The following is a 24,507-nucleotide window of genomic DNA, read 5'->3' on the forward strand; positions in this document are numbered from 1 at the left end:
CTGAGAGAGAGAGTCAGTGAGAAAGAGAGAGAGAGAGAGAGAGAGAGAGAGAGAGAGAGAGAGAGTCACGGTGTGTGTCTGTGAGAAAGTGAGAGAGCCTGAGAGAGAGAGTCAGTGAGAAAGAGAGAGAGAGAGAGAGAGAGAGAGAGAGAGAGAGAGAGAGAGAGAGTGTGTGTGTGTCAGTGTGAAAGAGAGAGAGAGAATTGAATTGAATTGAAATTTATTTTACGAGGGTGACAGACTGAATAAGCAATGTATACATGCTTGTTTTCATCCGGCCCTCGCCCATTGAGGGGTAACAAACAAGAAGAAATAAAAGATAAGTTTAACTATAGTACAAATGACATATTTACCATAATTAACATGTCAAGCAACCAATAAGACATTTTAAGATGCATTAGGATTCTTTAGCAATGCTTGAAAATTATATATAACAGAGAAATATGTGTTTGTAAAAAATCCTTCATGAATTATATATGATCATGTTTTTCAATATAATCAGAGAGTACAGTTATATTTTGCCAGCTGCTTGATAATATTTCTTATAAGTTTTGTAAAAGAAACAGCATGTAATATTCCTTGAATGATGTTTCGTGAATTCGTAATTTAATTATATTTGGAATGGCGTTCCACATAATTGCTCCAGAATATGATAAACTCGACTTGTTTAGAGAGAGAGAGAGCGGAGAGAGACTGAGACTGAGAGAGAGAGAGTGTGTGTGTCAGTGAGAAAGAGAGAGAGGGAGAGACTGGAGAGAGAGAGAGACAATGACAATGACAATGACAATTCTTTATTTAACGAGGGTAGTAGATTAAGCAGTGGTCTGCTTTTTTACATCCAGCCCTCGCCCTAAAGAGGGACTAACTACAAAAATGAAATAAAAATATAAGATAAAAAATAGAAAATAGAAAACTAAAGAGAGAGAGAGAGAGAGAGAGACTGAGAGAGAGAGAGACTGAGTGTGTGTGTCAGTGAGAAAGAGAAAGAGAGAGAGAGAGAGAGAGAGAGAGAGAGAGAGAGAGAGAGAGAATAGCGTTTCCCCCCGGCATATCCCTACGCTTATAGTATAAGGCTTTTTGTAATTCCATTGTGATTTAAAATTTAAATTCTAGATTGACTGACATCAATCAGAATGTATTAATAATTACATTCATTTTATACCAGTGCCTCGGAGGTAGGAAAAATCCGAATAAACCGTTTGCATATTTAGCGCAACCGGGATTCGAACCGTGAACCTCAAGCACAGCTGAAGTACGACCACTCACGCGTCCAACAAAACGAGCAATACCGTAAATCAAGTATAAACTTGCCGTCGGATTGAAAGCAAAAATCAGAGGGAATCGGATTGCGCCAGGGGATTCTGTACACTCATACGTGTACGAACTCGGTTACCTATTCTCACTGAAAACATGACGAAGTATCCCCACAGCAAGGCCGTTCCCGTTCAGGTAGAGTTACTTCTAACACTATAACCTTCCTTCCCTGTTGTGCAATGCACCATGTTATTATTAGAATATGTCGTCATGGCAAGGTCAAGAATTGAGTTGTCTTTTCCTCGCGTGACGGGATGGATTGTCTACCTTCTTGTTCTCTTTCTCTCTTTGCATGCATGTGTGTATGTGTGTGAATGCGTGTATGTCTGTATCATGAGTGTACGTGTGTGTATGTCAGTATGTGTATGTGAATGCGTGTATCATGAGTGTGTGTGTGTGTGTGAGTATGTGTGTGTGTGACTGCGTGTATGTCTGTATCATGAGTGTGTGTGTGTGTGTGAGTATGTGACTGCGTGTATGTCTGTATCATGAGTGTGTGTATGTGAGTGTATGTGTGTGTGAATGCATGTACGGTATATCTGTATCATGTGTGTGTGTATGTGAGTGTATGTGTGTGTGTGAATGCGTGTATGTCTGTGTGCGAGTGTGTGTGTGTGTGAATGCGTGTATGTCTGTGTCATGAGTGTGTGTTCTCTGTGTGTGTGTGTGTGTGCGCGAGTGTATGAATGTGTGTATGAAATCATGTGTGTGTGTGTGTATGTGTTTGTTTGTGTGTGTGTTTGGATCACACCTGGGGGAAAACTAGGTTAACTTGTTGGACCCTTTGATCTATTTTTACATACCATCTCATATTTAATACTCCCGTTCTGTAAGACAAGAATTTACTTGGGCCTTTATAAACAGGGTTTCCACTTTGGTAATTCAAATGAAGTTACCATCTTTGTGCACGAGAAAATACTTAGTCCTCAGCACTCTAATGTAATGTGCACACTTGGGCAAGGACACTTTGAATTCGTCTCGTCTCGTCTCGTCTCGTCTCGTCTCGTCCTTCCCTTCGCCTCACATAATTCTTCGTTTATCCTTTCATGACTTCGGTAATCCGCTCCGCCACCTAAAAAATGCTCAAAGTCCAAATGTTGAAAATGATCAAATAATTTTTCGAAATTACTCACACTCATGGGTAACCTATTGAATGTCAGTTCCTGGTTTGGTGTGTGCAAGCACTGTTTTAAACTTACTTTAAGTGTATTATACAATAATTACTAACAACGAGAATACCACCACCAAAAAACCACACACTTACACGCCACACACACACACACTAACAGACATACATAAACATTGTAATAAACCACTTTAATAAACCTCTCGACTGTACAAACCAGAATTAATAACAGGTTATTCTAATACCAATCATCCACACACACTGCAGTCATAGCAACTAGTCACTCAAAGTATTTAAAACTCTTCAAACTGGAATTCATTCATTGATTTACAAACACACACAAACACACACAAACATGCACTCACATACACACAAACATGCATATGCACATTTCAGATTGTTGATGAATACAAAACTTCACACACTGAGACAACAGTCGCGCACACATAATTCCGCAATTCAATGAAATGCAAACAGAATGTTGATCTATGGAATTGGAAAACCACACACAATGTGACAACATACACATGCATACAGACTTACAGACACACACATACACACGCATACAGACTTACAGAGACACACACATACACATGCATACAGACTTACAGACACACAATACACATGCATACAGACTTACAGAGACACACACATAAACACACATAACAACTTACAGAGACACACACATGCACAACTTTCAAGGAGATCAATCAAATGTGAATCAAATTTGTATTTACCTGCGCACAAATGCACACACACACACACACACACCCAGACATACACACACACCCACACACACACACACACACACAAACACACACACCCACACACACACACAAACACCCAGACATACACATATATATGCAAACAAACAATACTCTTGGTATGACCCTGACCAATGAAACCGATGATAAACTGACCCCTCTTTATAAAAGTGACCATAAAACCAAATTTTCTAAACAACCCAACGCATGATTACACATGGTTCCAAGTAAGTGTAAACCCTTTTGTACCTCCCAGTAATGCATAGATATATAGACATATATACATTGTATACAGTCATTATTCCACAACAGGTTTGTTTGTTTGTTTGTTTATTTGTTGCTTAACGTCCAGCCGACTACTCAGAGCCATATCAGGACGAGGAAGGGGGGGATGAAGGGGGCCACTTGTCAAGCGATTCCTGTTTACAAATGCACTAACCCATTACTTGTGTCCCAGCAGGCTTTAGTAAAACTAAATTAATACCTACTGGAAGATTACCAGTTTCCAGTATGTTAAAATAGGCTTAACCTATCTACTGCTGGACTTACATCAGAACACTAACAGATTAAACTATACATGAATCGCGAGACAAGCGGCAAGAGAAGAGATTTTTGGAAAAAATACAGGTGAATGAGCAAGAAGGCAGAAAAAAGAAAAGAATTCATGAAGAAAAAGAGAGCATGACAGGAAAGAGGAACCAAAAATCTACCTAACAGCAAACTAGAAAGCTCCTGCGGTTCCAAAAACAGGAGGGGCCTTTAATTTCATAACCGCAGTGCCCCACTGCGGGATTCCACAACAGGGACAGCAGTTCTAAACAGTCCATACATTTTGTCTTTCTGTCTCATCCACAACTGTTTACAGTTTCTTCTTTCTTTATTTGGTGTTTAACGTCGTTTTCAACCACGAAGGTTATATCGCGACGGGGAAAGGGGGGAGAGGGGATAGAGCCACTTGTCAATGTTTCTTGTTCACAAAAGCACTAATCAAAAATTTGCTCCAGGGGCTTGCAACGTAGTACAATATATTACCTTACTGGGAGAATGCAAGTTTCCAGTACAAAGGACTTAACATTTCTTACATACTGCTTGACTAAAATCTTTACAAAAATTGACTATATTCTATACAAGAAACACTTAACAAGGGTAAAAGGAGAAACAGAATCCGTTAGTCGCCTCTTACGACATGCTGGGGAGCATCGGGTAAATTCTTCCCCCTAACCTGCGGGGGGTCTGTTTACAGTGTGTTGAATAGAGAATACTACATGGCTTGCTGTGTCCTACCAGATTTACACCAGTTGTTTTTTTAAATACTGAACATGTAGTATTCTGTTTATCCTACATACTGTACTTATGTGTATTTGACTGAAAATGTCCTGCAGTTGAGGCAGCTAAATTTAAGACGCTTGTTTTGGAACTTCGATCTCTGTTCTAAATCCTCCTGCAATCTATTATGTCAAAGTAAAGAAACGTCACTCTGAAAGTGTGGCGTGACATGTTTGTTCTAAAAATTCATCAAGGGTAATTAGCGAGCGCAATTTTTTTTCTATAATGACGTTTGTCTCAGTGACTTTGGCATCATGAGCAGTGGAAAAAACAGGTCCCTGCTAGACTTGCTTGACATGACCTCATTTACATGATATACACACGTGTGATTTGAACGATTATTATCTCACGACTATCTCTCTCACGTATGTAGGATAAAGATGACTGTATAATGTACATCCGAGCAGCTACAATACTACACCTGCAAAACGTGTGTTACCAACAACACAATATAACAATGTTATACATGCACATCAATGCCCGTTCACTTACCCAAACAGCACCATTTATATCCACCGTATAACCAACTGTTAGGTGGCAGTTACATCTGCCATTAATATATATGTTCTTTCTTTCTTTCTTTATTTGGTGTTTAACGTCGTTTTCAACCACGAAGGGTTATATCGCGACGGGGAAAGGGGCAAGATGGGATAGAGCCACTTGTCAATTGTTTCTTGTTCACAAAAGCACTAATCAAAAATTTGCTCCAGGGGCTTGCAACGTAGTACAATATATAATCTTACTGGGAGAATGCAAGTTTCCAGTACAAAGGACTTAACATTTCATACATACTGCTTGACTAAAATCTTTACAAAAATGGACTATAATCTACACAAGAAACACTTAACAAGGGTAAAAGGAGAAACAGAATCCGTTAGTCGCCTCTTACGACATGCTGGGGAGCATCGGGTAAATTCTTCCCCCTAACCCGCGGGGGTAATATATATGTTACTGTTAGGCATGAAGCATAAAACTCAGGTTATCACAAAGCCTCACTGCTGGTAAAACTAAAACACAATCCCACAATGCCATCGTGGTCACTTAGCACCCTATTAGCGTCATATCATAATATACAGGCAAGACCTTTTGTCAAGAAGGAAGATAACATAGAATACATGTTGTACATAACTGGATTGTCATCCATGATTTTGGCCTCTTTCACAATCTAAATCAAAACAGATCTTCTTCTTCTTCCTCTACTTCTTCTTCGTTCATGGGCCTAGACTCCCACGTTCACTCATGTTTTTAGCACGAGTGGATTTTTACGTGTATGGCTGTTTTTACCCCGCCATTCAGGCAGTCATACGCCGCTTTCGGGGGAGGCATGCGGGGGTATTTTCGTGTTTCTATAACCCACCGAACTCTGACATGGATTACAGGATCTTTTTCGTGTGCACTTGGTCTTGTGCTTGCGTGTACACACGAAGGGGGTTAAGTCACTAGCAGGTCTGCACATAAGTTGACCTGGGAGATCGGACAAATCTCCACTCTTAACCCACCAGGCGCCAGCAACCGGGATTCGAACTCAAGACCTCCCGATTAGGAGGCCGACGTCTTTCCACCACGCCATTGCGCCCGTCTCAAAACAGATTAAAAGTAAATGGCAAGTGAAACAAAATCAGTGGGGGAAAAAGTAAGAAGGGGAAGTAAGAACAGTAAAAAAAAAAAACCACCTTGATACGTACATGTAATCTGGTTAAATCTGTTGCCTATGTTTTTGTTTCTTATTAAAATGCCAGGTTGGGGCTAAAACTGTCAAACTGAACAACATACTATCAAACACCTAACATATATATGTACAGTGGACGCCGCTTAATAAAACCGCGGTTAATAGAGCCAGCCGCTTATAAAAGCCGATTTGAGACGGTCCGGATTTTTCACTATATCTTATGTATTAGAAAAAACCGGTTAATAAAACCAACCCGCCGCTTATTAAAGCCAGTTTTCTCAGAGAAATCACGTAGTTTGTGACTAAAACTCACATTATTTTGTTCTGATGTGGAAGACGACCAACAAACAAACACTCATAAAATCGTTCTTCTCTGCCGAGTAATGATTCAAGACGGTGACAGTGAAATTATTGATGTACCGAAGTGATCAAAGTACACGTACATGTACATAATTAAAACAAAAGTTCCACATCCTTCGTGAAGTTTTGTTTAGATTCAAACAAGTGTAAATGACGAAAGAAAGTGACTGAGTGACGTAAACAAAAGAGAAGATTTTTTTCTTTTGAAAATGACGTATTCCTGGACCACCCGTTAATAAATCCGCCGCTTATTAAAGCAATTTTTCGTCGGTCCAGAAGTGGCTTTATTAAGCGGCGACCACTGTAATTCTATGTATAACACACCAATGCTTCACCACTTAACAAGCCACATAACTTGCGGCAAAACCTTTCAGATTAAGTTGAGAAATAATATTATAACCAAACAACAACATTAACACATACACACACACACACAAATCAAGAATACAACTAAAATATTACATTGGTACAGTCCAGACCTGTTTACCCCCAAAACTTGACAAGAGTAATGGTCAAGTAAAACAATAGTAATCTGATGACCAAAATAGTAACCCAGTGGTTACAAACAACAACATTAGTAACACAAACCTTAGTTGAAGCACATTTAAAAATCGTAATCTGAACTCAAATGGAGCATTTTCCCCCCAAAATCCTAAAAAATAGTAATAAATTACTCCAAAACAGTAAGGGTAAACAGGTCTGACAGTCCAGTACCAAAGCCTTGATTGTTGTTAAAATCACTCACTGCATGGATTGTTGCTGTAGTTTTAAAGGAAAAAACCCAAACTTTCTTTCTTTCCTTTCCTTTATTTGTTGTTTAACGTCGTTTTCAACCGTTCAAGGTTATATCGCGACGGGGAAAGGGGGGAGATGGGATAGAGCCACTTGTTAATTGTTTCTTGTTCACAAAAGCACTAATCTAAAAATTGCTCCAGGGGCTTGCAACGTAGTACATGACCTTATATAATATATGACCTTACTGGGAGAATGCAAGTTTCCAGTACAAAGGACTTAACATTTCTTACATACTGCTTGACTAAAATCTTTACAAACATTGACTATATGAAAAAACTCAAACATAATCCACCCCCCAAAATAACACCAAAAAAACCCATAAACAAGTAATTAATTAAACATTGTACTGTAATAAATTAAAATTTTTGTTTAATAAAATGCACAGTTTAACAAAGAAATCATAACCCACAATGAACAAACAAACCAGAAGTATAGACCAATCGGTTCCAAGCCAACAAAAACTTCATGAAATCAATCAGTCAAAGGAACAAACTTTCGGTGCAGATTTCTTTGTTCAAATAAACTAGCACAGAAAAAAACCCACCGGATAACTGCATAAGTCAGAACGATCCAATAATAAGCAGCCTTGGTGATGAAATATGGTGAACACTGAATAAATCCTCACGTTTCCTGCTTGTACCACAATCAGAACTTTCCTTTCCACCATACTTTCAGCACTTTTCTTCAGGAAGGAAGGAGTAATGGATTAGGTATAATTGTGTGTCATAGCCTTTTCACAATGCTGCCAGGAAAAAGCGAGGAAACAAATGACATGCATAAAAGAAGCACAACCTGTTTCAAACAACCATCAACAACATTTATCAGCAGTTTTGTTCCCGAACTTAAACAGCAATATGTCAGTTTAACCTGGATTGAAAATAAGCAAAGGTCCAAATGTGGTGGCTACATAAACATTGTTCTGTCAGAAGACCTCCACCAGGTCAAATCTACCGGACGGTCGACCAGCCAGGGGTCAGAACAATGCGTCAGATGAAAAAAGTATGCGTCAGTGACCTAAGACCGAGACCTGATAAACGCACTGTATCAGTAACCTTGCAGAAAAAGATGAACACAAAACGCTCGTTCTGTCATTTGTTTGTTTGTTTGCTTAACGCCCAGCCGACCACGAAGGGCCATATCAGGGCGGTGCTGCTTTGACATATAACGTGCGCCACACACAAGACAGAAGTCACAGCACAGGCTTCATGTCTCACCCAGTCACATTATTCTGACACCGGACCAACCAGTCCTAGCACTAACCCCATGCCAGATGCCAGGCGGAGCAGCCACTAGATTGCCAATTTTAAAGTCTTAGGTATGACCCGGCCGGGGTTCGAACCCACGACCTCCCGATCACGGGGCGGACGCCTTACCACTGGACTGTAAATCTTATCCAATCCAATCCAATCCACAAGGCCAACCGTGCCGGTTTGTTCTGTCATGCTGCAGTCTATCCACGTCACAACCTTGCAGAAAAAGATGAACACAAAACGCTTGTTCTGTTATGCTGCAGTCTTTCCACAACTTAGCACAACAAGACGATCACAAAACGCTTGTTCTGTTATACTGCAGTCTATCCACATCGTCATCAGATTCTTTCACAATACTCTGCAGGCATCAGCACAGAGATTGTGCGTGCACATCTACTGAATGATATAGGCTGACATGTGTGTGTATGCATGTGTTCGTGTTTGTGGGGGGTTTGCGTGTGTGTGTGTGCATGCGTGCCTGTCTGTGCGTACATGTGCATGTGTGAGTAAACGCACTGCTAATTTTGTCATAACCTCTTTCTCTTTCACCTTGATTGTACAGCACTTTCAGCGGACTGCACTTTTAAACATAATGCAGTACGTATTGGTGACAAGGCGGAAACCCTGACACTCACATCATTTCCAACTGTTCACTCTGTTTGAGGCTCTTTTTTTCTCCATCTCCAAGTACAGAAAACTGACTGCACAGCTGTCTGCTAAGCTGCGTGCAGTGGTGTTTGAACAGTTCAGTAAAAATGCCGTTAAAATATTAACTCATATTTTGAATTTTTGTAAATTTTCATATTTGTGTTAATTTGTTTAGTTTTTTGTGTGTGTTAACATATTTTGTTTAATTGTGTGTCTGTCTGTCTGTGTGTGTGTGTGTGTGTGTGTGTGTTACTTTTTTTACTTTTTTTTCTTTGATGTATTTCTTATTTTGTTGTAATTTTTGTTTATTTTTTAAAATATTTTTGAGGGCTAATTTGTTGTATTCTTTGTGAATGTTCATATCCTTTTTTTAATTTGTGTATCTTTTGTTAATTTCTGTATTTGTTGTTAATGTTCATATTGATGGGTGTCCATGTCCCACTACAAGGTTCCAGTGTTGTAGATGTTCACAAGAATAATGATCAGAGAGTGTGTCAACAACCACCCATCCTTCTGAGAAACACTGTTACCCCGAAAGCGGCGTATGGCTGCCTGAATGGCGGGGTAAAAACGGCCATACACGTAAAAATCTACTCGTGCAAAAACATGAGTAAATGTGGGAGTTCCAGTCCATGAACCAAGACGCAGAAGAAGAACTGTTCCTCGTGTAAAACTGACACCAAAAATGAAGGTGAGGCATTACACACTCATCCAAGCTGTGGCTCCTTTTGAAAGTACAGGTACTCCCCAGACGCGTGCTCCTCAAAGATCAAGAACTGAAACCAGAGACAAACAACAGTATTAACCTTCACCGGATCACACTTTTCTATACACAGCTGCCCGGATAATGTGGGTTGTGTTCGACCCATACTTTCCAAAGAAGGATTCAACGTAAAAAGTATGGGTCGTACATGACCCACGCCATCCGTATGGGGATACAATCTTTACCGCCTCTTTACAGTGTATGGGTCGTACACGCCTGTCAGAGGGAACTAAAAGTGGAAAATATTGCAAATGAAATTGGGAAAAAAACTAAACAAAACATCTCGAACACAGCAGCATTAGTGTTGTGTGAACCAAGGGAGATAATTCAATCTTTCACACTCTGACTCAGCAAACAGCAGTCCACAGAAGACACTTATGCACACTGTATGCAAAGAGAAAAACAGAGAGGGATTATTAGAGAGAGAGAGAGAGAGAGAGAGAGAGAGAGAGAGAGAGAGAGAGAGAGAGAGAGAGAGAGAGAGAGAGAGAGAGAGAGAGAGAGAGAGAGAGAGAAAGAGATAGAGAGAGACAGAGAGAGAGAGAGGGAGAGAGAGAGAGAAAGAGAGAGAGAGACAGAGAAGACAGAGACCAAGTGACAGAGACAGACAGACAGATAGAGAAAAACACAAAGAGAGACAGAGAGACAGAGAAAGAGAAAGGATCAGGGATAGAGTCACCTCATTCATTCCACTTTTCAGGAAAGGAGCCGGAATGTAGAGCGTGCGCTGTGGACCGATCTCCCAGTACCGCCCCAGGTTCATCCCGTTCACAATCACGATGCCCTTCTTCCAGTCCTGCAAATGTCACAATATCTTGCACCATTAATATGACTTTTAACACAATGTTCACAGCCAGGGACGCACATGGGTCAACTTTCTCTGCACTCAGAAAACAGTTTCAGAAACACAGAAGAAGACAGGTTCCATGTCCCACTCCCGTGACACGGCCGTGGCACGTACAAAATCCTGGTTAACCCTTTCGCTGCCAATCAAAACTTGCGTATGTGCATTCCTGACTGCCAGGGAATATTGGAGTTTGGGGTGTAATAATTCACAAAAAATTCTAGCTCCAAAGTGGCAGTAGGTAGGTAAGTAAAACCTGTGTTATTTTTCAGGGAAATTGAACCAAGAATCTGTTTTTAGTGTCTAATCATGGAAATAATAATTAGTTTGGCTTATAATGATGTTTAAATATGAACTTTTGAAAAATCAGTCCGGCGCATCTTCCGGTGCCTGTGGATCAAACACAGGTGGCTGTTTTGCTTGCTCCAAGAAAGGATTATAATCACTGTCATCTACCTGTTTCCAACGAATCGTCCGAAAGAAGTTCTCCCCCTTCCCCTGTCAGTATCCATAATCATTTGCACCGCCTGTAGCGTCAGTCCGGCTTTGTTTTTCCCTACTAGGGCCCGGTCGACTGTCACCGTTAGCCATTTTGACGAGTCAAGATTTTTCTCCCCTACCCTGTCACCAAGGCCGAAAATAGCCTTCAGACGCAAAACCGCGTCACCATTTATGTTTATTCATGAGAATGAGGTATCCTTCCAAGCCATTGGCTGCTATTTGTGTGTCAGCAGTGACGTAGCATTTCTGGAAAATTCCTGAACGGAGAAGACGGGTAAACCCGTCCTAAGGCGCTGCGGCTGCACAAGCGCATGATGAGTATACCCATCATAAGGCAGTCAAGGGGTTAAGGCTGTCCTTGATTGAGACCCAAGTTGACTTCGTGAAGATTTTGCCAAGTCTTTTTTCCAAAAGATCAGTGCCAAATCTTTGAGCAATTAATTTGAGGCTTTACTACACACCGGGAAGCCCAACTCTTCTTGTTACCAACTTAACCCTAGTAGAAAGCAACCGGAATTTCCCATCAACTAGATAATAAAGTAATGACAATGAACATGAACACAATGTAGAGTGACAGAGAAATCAAGGGGCATAACTTGTGTTGTGAGAGTGTGCGCTTTGATTCACATAACATGTACAGACTTTCTATTCTATTCTCACAGCTCTGCTCGACCACTGTACTTTCTAGACTAGAAGGCGCTTCGTTGTGAAAGGTGCAATCCCCACTTTTAAGCTTAACATGAGAAAAATCCACACAATGGGTACAGTGGAACCTACCTTTTAAACCCCCCCCACACACACACACCCCCCCACACACACACACCCCCCCACACACACACACACCCCCCCCCCACACACACACACACACACCCTGCGATTTAAGACTTCCCACATTTTATAACCTTGGCCCTTGTGGGGCTGGGATATAGCTCAGTCGGTAGCGCGCTGGATTTGTATCCAGTTGGCCGCTGTCAGCGTGAGTTCGTCCCCACGTTCGGCGAGAGATTTATTTCTCAGAGTCAACTTTGTGTGCAGACTCTCCTCGGTGTCCGAACACCCCCGTGTGTACACGCAAGCACAAGACCAAGTGCGCACGAAAAAGATCCTGTAATCCATGTCAGAGTTCGGTGGGTTATAGAAACACGAAAATACCCAGCATGCTTCCTCCAAAAACGGCGTATGGCTGCCTAAATGGCGGGGTAAAAAACGGTCATACACGTAAAATTCCACTCGTGCAAAAAACATGTGTACGTGGGAGTTTCAGCCCACGAACGCAGAAGAAGAAGAAGAATAACCTTGCTTGTTAAGATTGTCTGTTCATAACCTGTGTAAATTTACAGCCCATTATATGAATCCCTCCTTTTTACGACCTGATTTTCTGGGAGTGGTCTTAATAGGCTGGTACACACCTGAGCGTACTCTCAAACAACAAGGTGAGCTGAGTTTACCTTCATGTTGAGAAAGGTGTCAGCAGGTGTCCCGGCTATCACCATCTGAGCGCGATACAGCGTTGGAGAGTTTTTCTGTGGGATGAACGATTTCCACTCGCTAGCCCTCGAAATTCTGAAAAAGAAGGAGAAGTGACAGAGAGCAATGTTTTTTTTTATTTGACTGACTGATTCATTCGTTTGAATACCAGGTACTCACTGTTTGACGGAACTACTAGTACTGCTCGGTCAATTAATTTTTTGATGACCCATGTATCTAGCTCGCGCGTGTGAGTGTGTGTGTGTGTGTGTGTGTATGTCTGTGTGTGTATGTGTCTGTGTGTGTGTGTGTGTGTGCATGTGTGTGTACTTGTGTGCTTGTGTGTGTTTGTGTGTGTGTGTGCACGCGTGGATGCTTGCATGCATGTGTGTCCGCGTGTGTGCATCTGTGCATGTGTGTTTATATGTGTGTGTGTGTGTGTCTGTGCATGCGTGCAAGGTGTCTGTGCTTGCGTGCGTGTCTGTTCGTGCGTGTGTGTGTGTGTACTTTTGGGGGGAAGGAAGTAATCCTTCAGGTTAGCAAGAGGGGAGACAGAGACATACTTGTAGAGGAATTCCTGGTCAAAGTCGAGAGCAAGGGCGTTCCAGTCTGTCACAAACTTTCCGTCAATCTTCACATCACCGTCCAGACCTGCACACAGTCCAACAATGGGTGTTAGAAACAAATAAACAATCAAATAAACAAACCCTGCAAAGTACTAGTTCAGTTCAAAGTAAGGTCCAGCCACATTCACGATTCCCCACAACAGCACATAAACCCACATGACAGTACACACACACTTGCACACAGACATGCATGCATGCACGCACACACACACACACACACACACACACACACACACACACACACACACACACACACACACACACACACACAAACACACACATATATGCAAACAAACAATACCCTTGGTATGACCCTGACCTATGAAACTGATAATAAACTGATCCCTCTTTACAAAAGTGACCATAAAACCAAATGGGACTGGGTGGCCGAGTGGTAACGCACTTGCGCTCGGAAGCGAGAGGTTGCGTGTTCAGGCCTGGGTCAGGCCGCAATTTTCTCCCCCCTTTCCTAACCTAGGTGGTGGGTTCAAGTGCTAGTCTTTCGGATGAGACGAAAAACCGAGGTCCCTTCGTGTACACTACATTGGGGTGTGCACGTTAAAGATCCCACGATTGACAAAAGGGTCTTTCCTGGCAAAATTGTATAGGCATAGATAAAAATGCCCATCAAATACCCGTGTGACTTGGAATAAAGTGTAAAAAAAATATTCCATCTCACACGGCATTAAGTCTCAGGGCTTGGAAACATGAATACACGCATGCAGGAAAAAAAATGGGTAGCGCCGTATACTGTATGGCAGCTCGCTTTCCCCGGGGAGAAAGCAGCCCGAATTTCCATGAGGGTAACCTCACTGGACTGTAAATCTTATCCAATCCAATCCAATCCAATCCAATTTTCTAAACACACACACACACACACACAGGTATGCACATATGCACACACACACGTCTACAAACGCACAGACATACACAAACAGGCATACACATACACAAACACACACACGTAAACACACAAAGTTATACCCCTTAGCTGAGCACAAGCCCTTATTTCACATACATGTACATGTACAACTCCTTCACTGAACATCACCACCCCCCCTCCCCCCCCCCCCCCCCTTCTGAAGCCTTTCACTTCCTCCTAATTGGAAGGTCATGTGTTCAAATCCCAGCCGCGGCTGCCTGGTGGGGTGGAGATTTTTCCGATCTCCCAGGTCAACTGCTTGTGACTTATACCCCTTCGTGTGTACACACAAGCACAAGATCAAGTGCGCAATGACAAATCCTGTAATCCATGTCAGAGTTGGCTGGGTTATAAAAACACGAACATACACAGCAGCATGAGTTTCAGCCCATGAACGAACAAACAAACTGACCCTTTCTCTGCTTGTTGAGGATGTCAGGGTCGGGGGCCTTGTGGTTGATGAAGTTGACTCGTCCCAGATTCTCCACAACGATCTCCAGCAGGTTGTTGGGCTACAACACATTCACCTTCACTTTCTACATTTCCACAACGATCACCAGCAGGTTGTTGGGCTACAACACATTCACCTTCACTTTCTACATTTCCACAACGATCTCTAGCAGGTTGTTGGGCTACAACACATTCACCTTCACTTTCTACATTTCTACAACGATCTCCAGCAGGTTGTTGGGCTACAACACATTCACCTTCACTTTCTACATTTCCACAACGATCTCCAGCAGGTTGTTGGGCTACAACACATTCACCTTCACTTTGTACATTTCCACAACGATCTCCAGCAGGTTGTTGGGCTACAACACATTCATCTTCACTTTCTACATGTCCACAACGATCTCCAGCAGGTTGTTGGGCTACAACACATTCACCTTCACTTTCCACATTTCCACAACGATCTCCAGCAGGTTGTTGGGCTACAACACATTCACCTTCACTTTCTACATTTCAACGTCTCCACCTTTCAAAGTCAATCGTCAAAAACAAAGCACCAAACCTATGTATGAAGGCTTGAAAGACAGTGAGCTTTGGGTTCTCATCTACAGGCAACAGATTGCTTACGACATCGCTCAGAGAACTGTGACGATTTCTCGGTATGTTGTTTTTCCCCTTGGCGTTAGACAATCCTGGCTGCGATTCAATCCCCTGACCCTAGGATCACAAGGTCAATGCTCCTCCACCTGAGCTACCCTGCCCCCAAGACCCACCAATGTACCAATGTACCAATTACTCCAACCCCCCCCCCCCCCCCCCCCGCCCCCCACCCCTTTTTTTGTGTTTTTTGTACCATCTTATCCATTATCAGGCCTGGGAATGAGTAAAAATAGTTTGGGCGTATCGACGGGAACATTTTGCGTTTTAAGCATTTTTAAGGGCACATGAAGGCTCTTTTCTTACACAATTAGAAAAGGACTTTGTCGTATTTACGACGAAAGGTGTATCATTCCCAGGCCTGTTTATGAAACAAACATCTGACTTAACGAATGCAGGAGAGAAGGAGATGAAGATGCTTGGGTCATAGGGGTTCTGTGTCTGTGTGTGCATGCGTGCGTGTGAATCAGATCAGTCTTCCTGAACCTGTGTGCATGTGTATGTGCATTACGCATGTGTCACAGTGTTTTCAAAAAAAACAAAGACAACTTCTGTCCTCAGCATAAAAAAAGTGTACAGCAAATAAAACTTAACCAACAAAACAAAAACATCACCAACCTGTGAAGCGTGCATCTGGACCTCCAGCTTCTTGGAGTCGGAATCAAACGTGGTCACGCTCCACGTGTTCAGTAGCACCTGGAGTTCAATTCCACAGTTATTGCAAAGACGTATCATTACATATCAGCCCATCATCACACATGCCAGATGTAGAATGGAACAATACAATTAAGACCCATCAATGTCAGAAATCTAAAAACAAAAAGACTGCCAAATTTCGACTTTTTTAATTTTTTGTTAGGCCTAAAAAAAAATTAGGTGTGGTTACGGTAACCCGACCTACCCTATTTTTAGGGGCCGATCCTATAACTTTTTATTACATTTGTCAACAAAAAAACAAAAAAACAAAAAAACCGAGTGCAAAAAACGCAATGAAAGCGAAAGCGCCCGTGTGGCACACTTATTTCCCTGTCAAGTACCGTACTTTCCGGGTCATAAGGCGCAACTTTTTTCCTCGAGTTCGACCCCTGCGTCTTGTATAACGAAGCGCCTAATCCGTGTATGAAATACGAAAAAAATCAAAGAGACCGCTTGAGTACCAGTCAAACAACTTGTGATAATGCATGTTTCAGCTACTAGGTACTGCCCTGCCTTTGATCTGGCCGCACACACAGATTTCCACTCTGTTAAACTCGGTCACTGACCGGTCACTGACCCCGATGCAGGAAGTGTTTCCTCTCTCAGATATGACAGGGGAACCACCTCTCATGGCAAAAACTGGGTCATTTTGGTGGCCCTATTGGCCCCCTGCCTCCAATGGGTGACTGGATTACAATTTTTTTTTTAAAAGAAGGGGGTGCGTCTTAGATAACAAAGCGCCTTGTCACCCGGAAAGTACGGTAGGTTTAATTTGTACACATTAGAAAAAAAAGTTAAAAAAAAAAAAAGTGATTGCCTACCTACCTACCCTATTTTTTTTGGCTGTTACCGTAACCACACCTATTTTTTTTTTTGTTAGATTAGACTTTTTGGGGTTAGATCTCTTGTGTCTTCCAAACGAGCTTCTGCACAATTTGTCAGATAAGTTATTTTTCTGTATTATAAGTGTTCGTCTGTCTGTCCACATAAAAGACCGCCGGTGTCACGAAACGAAAACTCTGCCTGAACAATCCTTCTCATTGCGATCAATGCGCATGCGCTAACATGGGGAGATTAATCAGGTGGTGAACAACCTAACCCTAACCCTAAACCTAACCCTAACCCATGGTTCGTTCGGTCAAAGGGTCGCATTTTTTAAGTCCAAGATTGGCACATGCGCATTGACCGCAATGAGAAGGATTGTTCAGCAGAGGTTTCAGTTCGTGACATTGGATTGAAGATCAGTGACGTTAACGTTTTGTTTTTACATTATTAAACGTTCCACAAACATACCTTTCTTGTTTTTCGATTCCACCAATGTAAGAACCGGCACGGTTGCCCTAGTGGTAAGGCGTCCGCCCCGTGATCGGGAGGTCGTGGGTTCGAACCCCGACCGGGTCATACCTAAGACTTTAAAATTGGCAATCTAGTGGCTGCTCCGCCTGGCGTCTGGCATTATGGGGTTAGTGCTAGGACTGGTTGGTTCGGTGTCAGAATAATGTGACTGGGTGAGACATGAAGCCTGTGCTGCGACTTCTGTCTTGTGTGTGGCGCACGTTATATGTCAAAGCAGCACCGCCCTGATATGGCCCTTCGTGGTCGGCTGGGCGTTAAGCAAACAAACAAACAAACAAACAAACAAACCAATGTAAGACTTTTCCTTTTTGAGACCTTCCTATCTCAGATGTTCTGTTCCACGACTCTGCTTATCTAACCCCGGTTTTTCCACTGCCAATGAAGCCAGAGTGCCCGAGACAAACATCATTACGAAAACACTTTTGCCCTTGATGTTTCAACTGAAAGAATTTTTAGATCAAACACGTCACGGAATACTTTTCAGAGTGACGTTACTTTGCTTTGACGTCAAAGATTGCACGAGGCATTGTAATAGATCGATGTTTCATTTGAGGCGTCTTTAATTAGTACGCGTCAACTCCGGGGTGTTTTGAGCTGAAGGCATGTAAGTACAGTTTGTGGGATAAACGGAATACTACATGGCTTGCTGTGTTGCACTAGACTTACACTCGTTGCTTTTTCAAATACTAAATCCTTTCAATTGAAAAATATTGAAACATTAATATTTCGCTCACAGTTCAATATTTCAAAAAGCAACTCGTGTAAATCTGGTATGACACAGCAAGCCATGTTGTAATCTCTATCTATCTCTCTCTTTGTCTCTCTCTGTCTCTGTCTCTCTCTCTGCCCCTCTCTCTCTCTCTCACTCTCTCTATCTCTGTCCATCTCTCTCACCTGAGCACGGTCGCGCACTTTGCCGGGAAGTTCCAGCCAGTTGCCAGAGCCAATCTGCTTGCGGTAGATGATGTATCCGTATGACTGTCCCAGCCCGCTGTCAAACTTGTACATCTCCATGGGCATGGGGCGTTCCGAGTGGCCCGTTTTCTGGTGAGGACAAAGGTTTTGTCAGGATTAGTTCACAAGCAGGTGTAGGATTATGAATGAATTTGCATGAAGGTCTAAAAAGAATTGTCAACGATTGACTTAAATGTGTGCGAGTTTGTGTGTGTGAGTTTGTGTGTGTTGTTTGTTATTGTGTGGTTGTTTGTGTGTGTATGTGTGTTTGTGTGTATGTGTGTGTTTGTGTGCATGCGTGCATGTGTGTTTGTGTGTATGTGTGTTTGTGCATAGAGACAAAAGAGAAACAGACAGACAGACGTGCAGTGTGTGAAAGTGGCCCAATGTTGTACATTCTTATTTTCATTCAATTTTCAATGCTTTATTGTTCAATTCTTTACTTTAGTGTCCCATCACTGGGAAATCTGGGTCACTTCCTCCCAGTTGAAAGCTAGCAGCAACAGAGCCTAGCTACCAAGGTGTATGTGTGTTCAGGTGTAATCAGCCACCTGCATTTTGATAGAATGTCACTGAGGTCCGTTACAGTGGTGACACAGGGTTAGGACATGTATACTCTCTCTGAGTTTGTAGGTTAAGTTAACCCGTGTCCATGCTGGCCCAGATTCGAAAACCATAACCAGAGAATCACAAGCCCAGTGCTCTGCCCACTGAGCTACTGGGCTCTGATTGAGAACAATCAGGTACAACGGTACACGTTTCAGTGTCATTTCCTACCGAACTTACCATAATATGTGAAGTCAGATCTTTCCATGTCATCATTTCTGCCATCCTCAGTTTCGCTGGTAAAAGATTAAAACACAGTCAGAAACTGAATGACTTGAAACAACCCCAAACTAGTTTGGCTTATATACTGTTCAAAAAAAGAAACGCATAGTTGCTACTTGCCAAATTTGTTTTATTTTTCGAAAAAATTAACAGAAAATCCAATATTTAGATTATTTGTTTGAAATTTGGTATGGACACAGTTGAATGCACACACAGTTCATTTGCATCTTCAAATCAATCAGTCAATCAATACGATTGGGTGCCGAGGCTGTCAAGTCAGTAGGGGGTGTGACTGCCTTGAGCAGCAACAACTGCCCGGCACCTTCTGGGCATGGACTGGATCAGATGCCGGATATCTTGCTGTGGGATGGTGTCCCACTCCTCCAGAAGTGCCTGCAATAGATCGCGGTGATTTGCCGGCGCTTCTTCTCGCCTGCGCACACGTCTGTCCAATTCATCCCAGAGGTGTTCTATCGGGTTCATGTCTGGCGACATGGATGGCCAGGGAAGCACCTGGACATGGTGGTCGGTGAGGAACTGGGTGGTGAGTCGTGCTGTGTGCGGGCGAGCGTTGTCCTGCTGGAATATGGCATCCTGGTCAGCCAGAAGAGGAAGGGCGTGTGGGCGCAGAATTTCCTCCACGTATCGCTGGGCAGTTATGCGCCCTTGGACGTGCACCAGGGTGCTCCTTCCAGCGGTATTGATCGCCCCCCACACCATGACGCCTCCACCACCATGAACGGGTGCCTCATCCACACAGTTGGGCGCGTAACGTTCGTTTACTCTCCGGTAGACCCTCCTCCGACCATCATGTCGCTGGAGCAGGAAGTAGGACTCGTCGCTGAACCACACATGTCTCCAGTGATTCCGGACGGTCCAGCGAAGGTGCTGGTTGCCCCACTGCACTCGGTTCTGGCGATGGCGGCGGGTGAGGACAGCTCCTCTGTGAGGTCTGCGAGCTCTCACACCAGCTTCATGCAGGCGGTTCCGCACGGTCTGGTCCGATAATCGGTGTGGCCCGGGGAGAGCCTGGACAGAAGACGAGGCCGACAGGAAACGATTCCGGAGGTGGCGGAGCCGTATGAAGCGGTCGTGAGCAGCAGTTGTCGCCCTTGGTCTTCCCGCTCGTGGCAAGTCAGCAACGGAGCCAGTGGCTTGAAACCTGACCCACAGTCTACTGATGGTGCTCTGGGACACGTGGAAGTGCCTGGCGATCGCACTTTCACTTTGGCCTGCTTGTAAACGACCCAATGCAATTTGGCGGTCTTCTCTGCTCAATCGGGCCATCTTTCGTCGCTGAATTGTCGTCTGATTTCTTTGTGGCGAACAATCCGCTTTTATGGGTTTTGGAAGACATGGTGAGAGCTCAATATTCCCCGAGTTTCACGAGATTACACTGAAGCATGACGAGTGGTCATGCCAAATGAGCAATTTTGACATTGTAGCCACTGATAACGCATGCGTCACGTGCAGAGCTCACTTGTGGCAATGGACGAAAGGTCGACGACCACATAAACATTTTCTGCAGTTTGGTGGATATCCTTGTAGCCATATAACTAAATTAACCAAATATTACAAGCTATGCGTTTCTTTTTTTGAACAGTATAGAACACGTCAAACTCAAAGAAATATATGTTTAACACACAGTGGTGCTTTTTTGTGAGCATCTTTCGAGTTGAATTAATGTGTGACGCTTTTGGACATTATACAGCACAGTACACGAGACTACTTTGCCGAGACTGGATCAGCTAGAGGACCGAGACTATAACCAGCTTCCATCTCGTCATAAAATATGACGTCATGACAAGAAGGCGACGTCATGACAAGAAGGCGTAACACTTTCCACCTCTTGATTTTGCTCGCATCGATACACGTATTGTGAAATATTGTAATATCGCCAAAGAAAAGCGATGCTTGTGTATGTTGTTGGTTAAAACACAAGAAGATTTCTTGTGACTTTGGTCAAATAAAAGAATAGTAAATTGTACTATGGTGTTGTGTTTTGACTGAATGAATGGAACTAGATTGTGAGTGGACCTTCACAAGTCAGTGCTCATCCAAAGAAAGAAGAAGTACCAACTGTCTTTTGTAACATTTGAGAACAAAAGGGCAGGCGCTTTTCTTGTGGGGGGGCCGTAAACTCACGAACCTGTTTGAGGTAGGTTTACCTATTAACATCTATAGTAACAGATGCATCACACAACGATGTACCCGGAGGTCTTCGAGCGGCACGAATCCCTCGTCACATTCTAATAGAATTTGTAATTTCGATGCAGGTTTTGACCGGTGCAAATCTAGGCAGCCATCTTCATCATCATCATCCGTTGGTCAATTGAAGGCTGATGACTGTGTGAAATTGTATGTGTATGTTTATTGTTTGGGAAAGTTAGGACCGCTGATATTAACATATGTTTCTCTTTGGTCCAGGTTCAATAACAAGTTCAACTAACGTTCAATAACCAGTTCAACGTTAAAGAACAAGTTCAATCTTTCTTCTGGAGTCAAGCCCCATCCTCGAGGCTCCTCCCTAACTCCAACCCCTCCTTCCTTCATCACCTAAACGTACTCCGGAACTAACTGGAGTCCTTCATCTTGATTCTTCAGCATCTCTTCCTCGCCGACGCCAGAGCGCATGGGTGCACGAGTCATTCCAGAGTGTAGAGAGCCGATCGTCTCCGCCCCAGGCCAGGCAGTTCAGAAGTCACAGCACATTTGCATCTCATGAGAGGGAGATCCCTGCGGACTTCGAGGGGAAAAAGACTTAGGCGCGCATTCCTCGCCGAGCAGTACAAACTGTGTGATACTAGCTCCACCTTACTTGAACGCTGAAACCATCCAAGCTCGAGCAGTGCACAGACACTCTTGTACGGACCCATGCCTACTTGGCCGAGAAAGATAAGCAAAGAATAATACTAAGTCACATCATATCCATCTGTTGGCATCATTAAATTGATACGTTTAACTTTCATCAGTCTTTGTTGACTACTCCTTAAAGAGCTCCTTTCTACTATCATTCTCACTTTCCTTTACACGTACACCTAAACACACATATAAGTTTAACCCGACTCATAACAGATCAACAAGAACCTAAAATAACGGCGATCACAGTCTGCCAGTAATATAACCCCCTAGACTATATTACAGTGAGAGCCAGGGTTAGTCACATAATGTTTCCTTGTCATATTTCACAAAAATGTTTGCTCAGAACTTACATCTTACATGCTAGTTATAAATACAAATTACAGTTACAGAGACTATATGTTACCCTTCACACACACACCCACACACACCCACCCACCCATCCACACACACACACACAAACTTACCATATTCCACCCTTGGAACATTCGCCGGTACCACAGGTAGTTGCAGAATTCCTGCAAACCAAAATTGAAAGCAACAATTATTCTGTACCAACATAAAAAAAGAAAGAGAGAAAAAGAAAACTACAATTACTAAAGAAAAGAAACAAATACATGAAAGAAAAAAAAAAAGGTAGATGGAAAGAAAGATAGAACAAGTCGCGTAAGGCGAAAATACAACATTTAGTCAAGTAGCTGTCGAACTCACAGAATGAAACTGAACGCAATGCCATTTTTCAGCAAGACCGTATACTCGTAGCATCGTCAGTCCACCGCTCATGGCAAAGGCAGTGAAATTGACAAGAAGAGCGGGGTAGTAGTTGCGCTAAGAAGGATAGCACGCTCTTCTGTACCTCTCTTTGTTTTAACTTTCTGAGCGTGTTTTTAATCCAAACATATCATATCTATATGTTTTTGGAATCAGGAACCGACAAGGAATAAGATGAAAGTGTTTTTAAATTGATTTGGACAATTTAATTTTGATAATAATTTTTATATATTTAATTTTCAGAGCTTGTTTTTAATCCAAATATAACATATTTATATGTTTTTGGAATCAGAAAATGATGGAGAATAAGATGAACGTAAATTTGGATCGTTTTATACATTTTTATTTTTATTTACAATTTTCCGATTTTTAATGACCAAAGTCATTAATTAATTTTTAAGCCACCAAGCTGAAATGCAATACCGAAGTCCGGGCTTCGTCGAAGATTACTTGATCAAAATTTCAACCAATTTGGTTGAAAAATGAGGGCGTGACAGTGCCGCCTCAACGTTCACGAAAAGCCGGATATGACGTCATCAAAGACATTTATCAAAAAAATGAAAAAAACGTTCGGGGATTTCATACCCAGGAACTCTCATGTCAAATTTCATAAAGATCGGTCAAGTAGTAGAATCGCTCTACACACACACACACACACACACACACACACACACAGACAGACAGACACACACACGCACATACACCACGACCCTCGTCTCGATTCCCCCCTCTACGTTAAAACATTTAGTCAAAACTTGACTAAATGTAAAAAGAAACGACAGAAAGGGCCAAAGAAACCGATAGTAGGAGGGAACAGGGTTTGTCCAAGGGAGAGAACTACCTAAAGGTTTGTAGATTTTCTCCAGTATGAGCTCCCTTGTCTTCATGTACTTTTCAGTGATGTCCCCAGCTTCTGTCAACGGAGCATCATAATCTGTCCAAAGAAAACATAACACTTTATAAGAGTTACTGACACAGGAAAAACAAAAGTAGAATTTACATTTAAATCTGTATTGAATGACAAAATCACAAAGTGATGGTGTTTTTGTGGTTTTCTGTTGCTGTTTTTTTTTTTTTTTAACAAATAATGGCCTTTCACCATAAGGAAAGAAAGACAAAGTAATCTTTTATCATGGATTAACTAAGACATCAATATAAAGGGGGAAGGATCTTTGTAAATTTGTTAAAACTATTACTACTTTCTACCCCACCTATGTTGACCACGTTTTTTGTTAGCTGAGACCAGCTGTGCTGCAGCAGGTCACTCAGAATTGTAGGAACTGTGTATCAATAAGCTGGAATGCAGGCGTTAGATGGACGTTACAGGAAGCGACTGAAGCTAACATAAATTAACCCCCATTTTAAGACCCCCTAGTTATTAAAGGCACACACAGCCTCCCGTAAACCTTCAGTTTCTGGTCACAGACACTGTCAGGCTTTTACACACACCCTTTCATGTAAACACTCACCGCTTGAGAACATCCTAGGTGCCCTCCGTAAAGAGCGAGCATTTTTCAAAGAATTTATTTTTGCGCGGCCAGACGGATTGTCTAACCCACAA

At 42.5% G+C, this 24,507-nt stretch overlaps 1 protein-coding gene and 2 long non-coding RNA genes across 5 annotated transcripts in view; 2 read left to right on the forward strand and 1 right to left on the reverse strand.

Annotated features, from left to right (window-relative positions):
- The first annotated feature begins 3,330 nt into the window (after positions 1 to 3,330).
- LOC138973756 (uncharacterized) lies at positions 3,331 to 4,436 on the forward strand. The gene is made up of 2 exons (XR_011458142.1): positions 3,331 to 3,516; positions 4,008 to 4,436. It is a non-coding gene; the product is annotated as an uncharacterized lncRNA (long non-coding RNA).
- The window catches only part of LOC138973750 (beta-galactosidase-1-like protein 2), a 58,903-nt gene continuing 38,612 nt past the window's right edge, over positions 4,217 to 24,507 (reverse strand). For all 3 annotated transcript variants that reach the window (XM_070346465.1, XM_070346466.1, XM_070346467.1), the window contains 10 exons: positions 23,788 to 23,880; positions 22,643 to 22,693; positions 19,275 to 19,330; positions 18,429 to 18,578; positions 16,101 to 16,178; positions 14,788 to 14,887; positions 13,391 to 13,478; positions 12,809 to 12,923; positions 10,695 to 10,811; positions 4,217 to 10,028 (listed from right to left, as the gene is read on the reverse strand). In XM_070346465.1, coding sequence (XP_070202566.1) covers positions 9,960 to 10,028; positions 10,695 to 10,811; positions 12,809 to 12,923; positions 13,391 to 13,478; positions 14,788 to 14,887; positions 16,101 to 16,178; positions 18,429 to 18,578; positions 19,275 to 19,330; positions 22,643 to 22,693; positions 23,788 to 23,880 — 917 coding nt within the window. In that variant the 3' untranslated portion in view covers positions 4,217 to 9,959. The remainder of the gene's footprint in view (positions 10,029 to 10,694; positions 10,812 to 12,808; positions 12,924 to 13,390; positions 13,479 to 14,787; positions 14,888 to 16,100; positions 16,179 to 18,428; positions 18,579 to 19,274; positions 19,331 to 22,642; positions 22,694 to 23,787; positions 23,881 to 24,507) is intronic.
- On the forward strand, positions 21,009 to 22,282 carry LOC138973760 (uncharacterized). Its single transcript, XR_011458145.1, has 2 exons — positions 21,009 to 21,474; positions 21,744 to 22,282. It is a non-coding gene; the product is annotated as an uncharacterized lncRNA (long non-coding RNA).

Source organism: Littorina saxatilis, linkage group LG8, assembly GCF_037325665.1.
Source record: "Littorina saxatilis isolate snail1 linkage group LG8, US_GU_Lsax_2.0, whole genome shotgun sequence".
In the NCBI taxonomy this organism is placed as follows: domain Eukaryota; kingdom Metazoa; phylum Mollusca; class Gastropoda; order Littorinimorpha; family Littorinidae; genus Littorina; species Littorina saxatilis.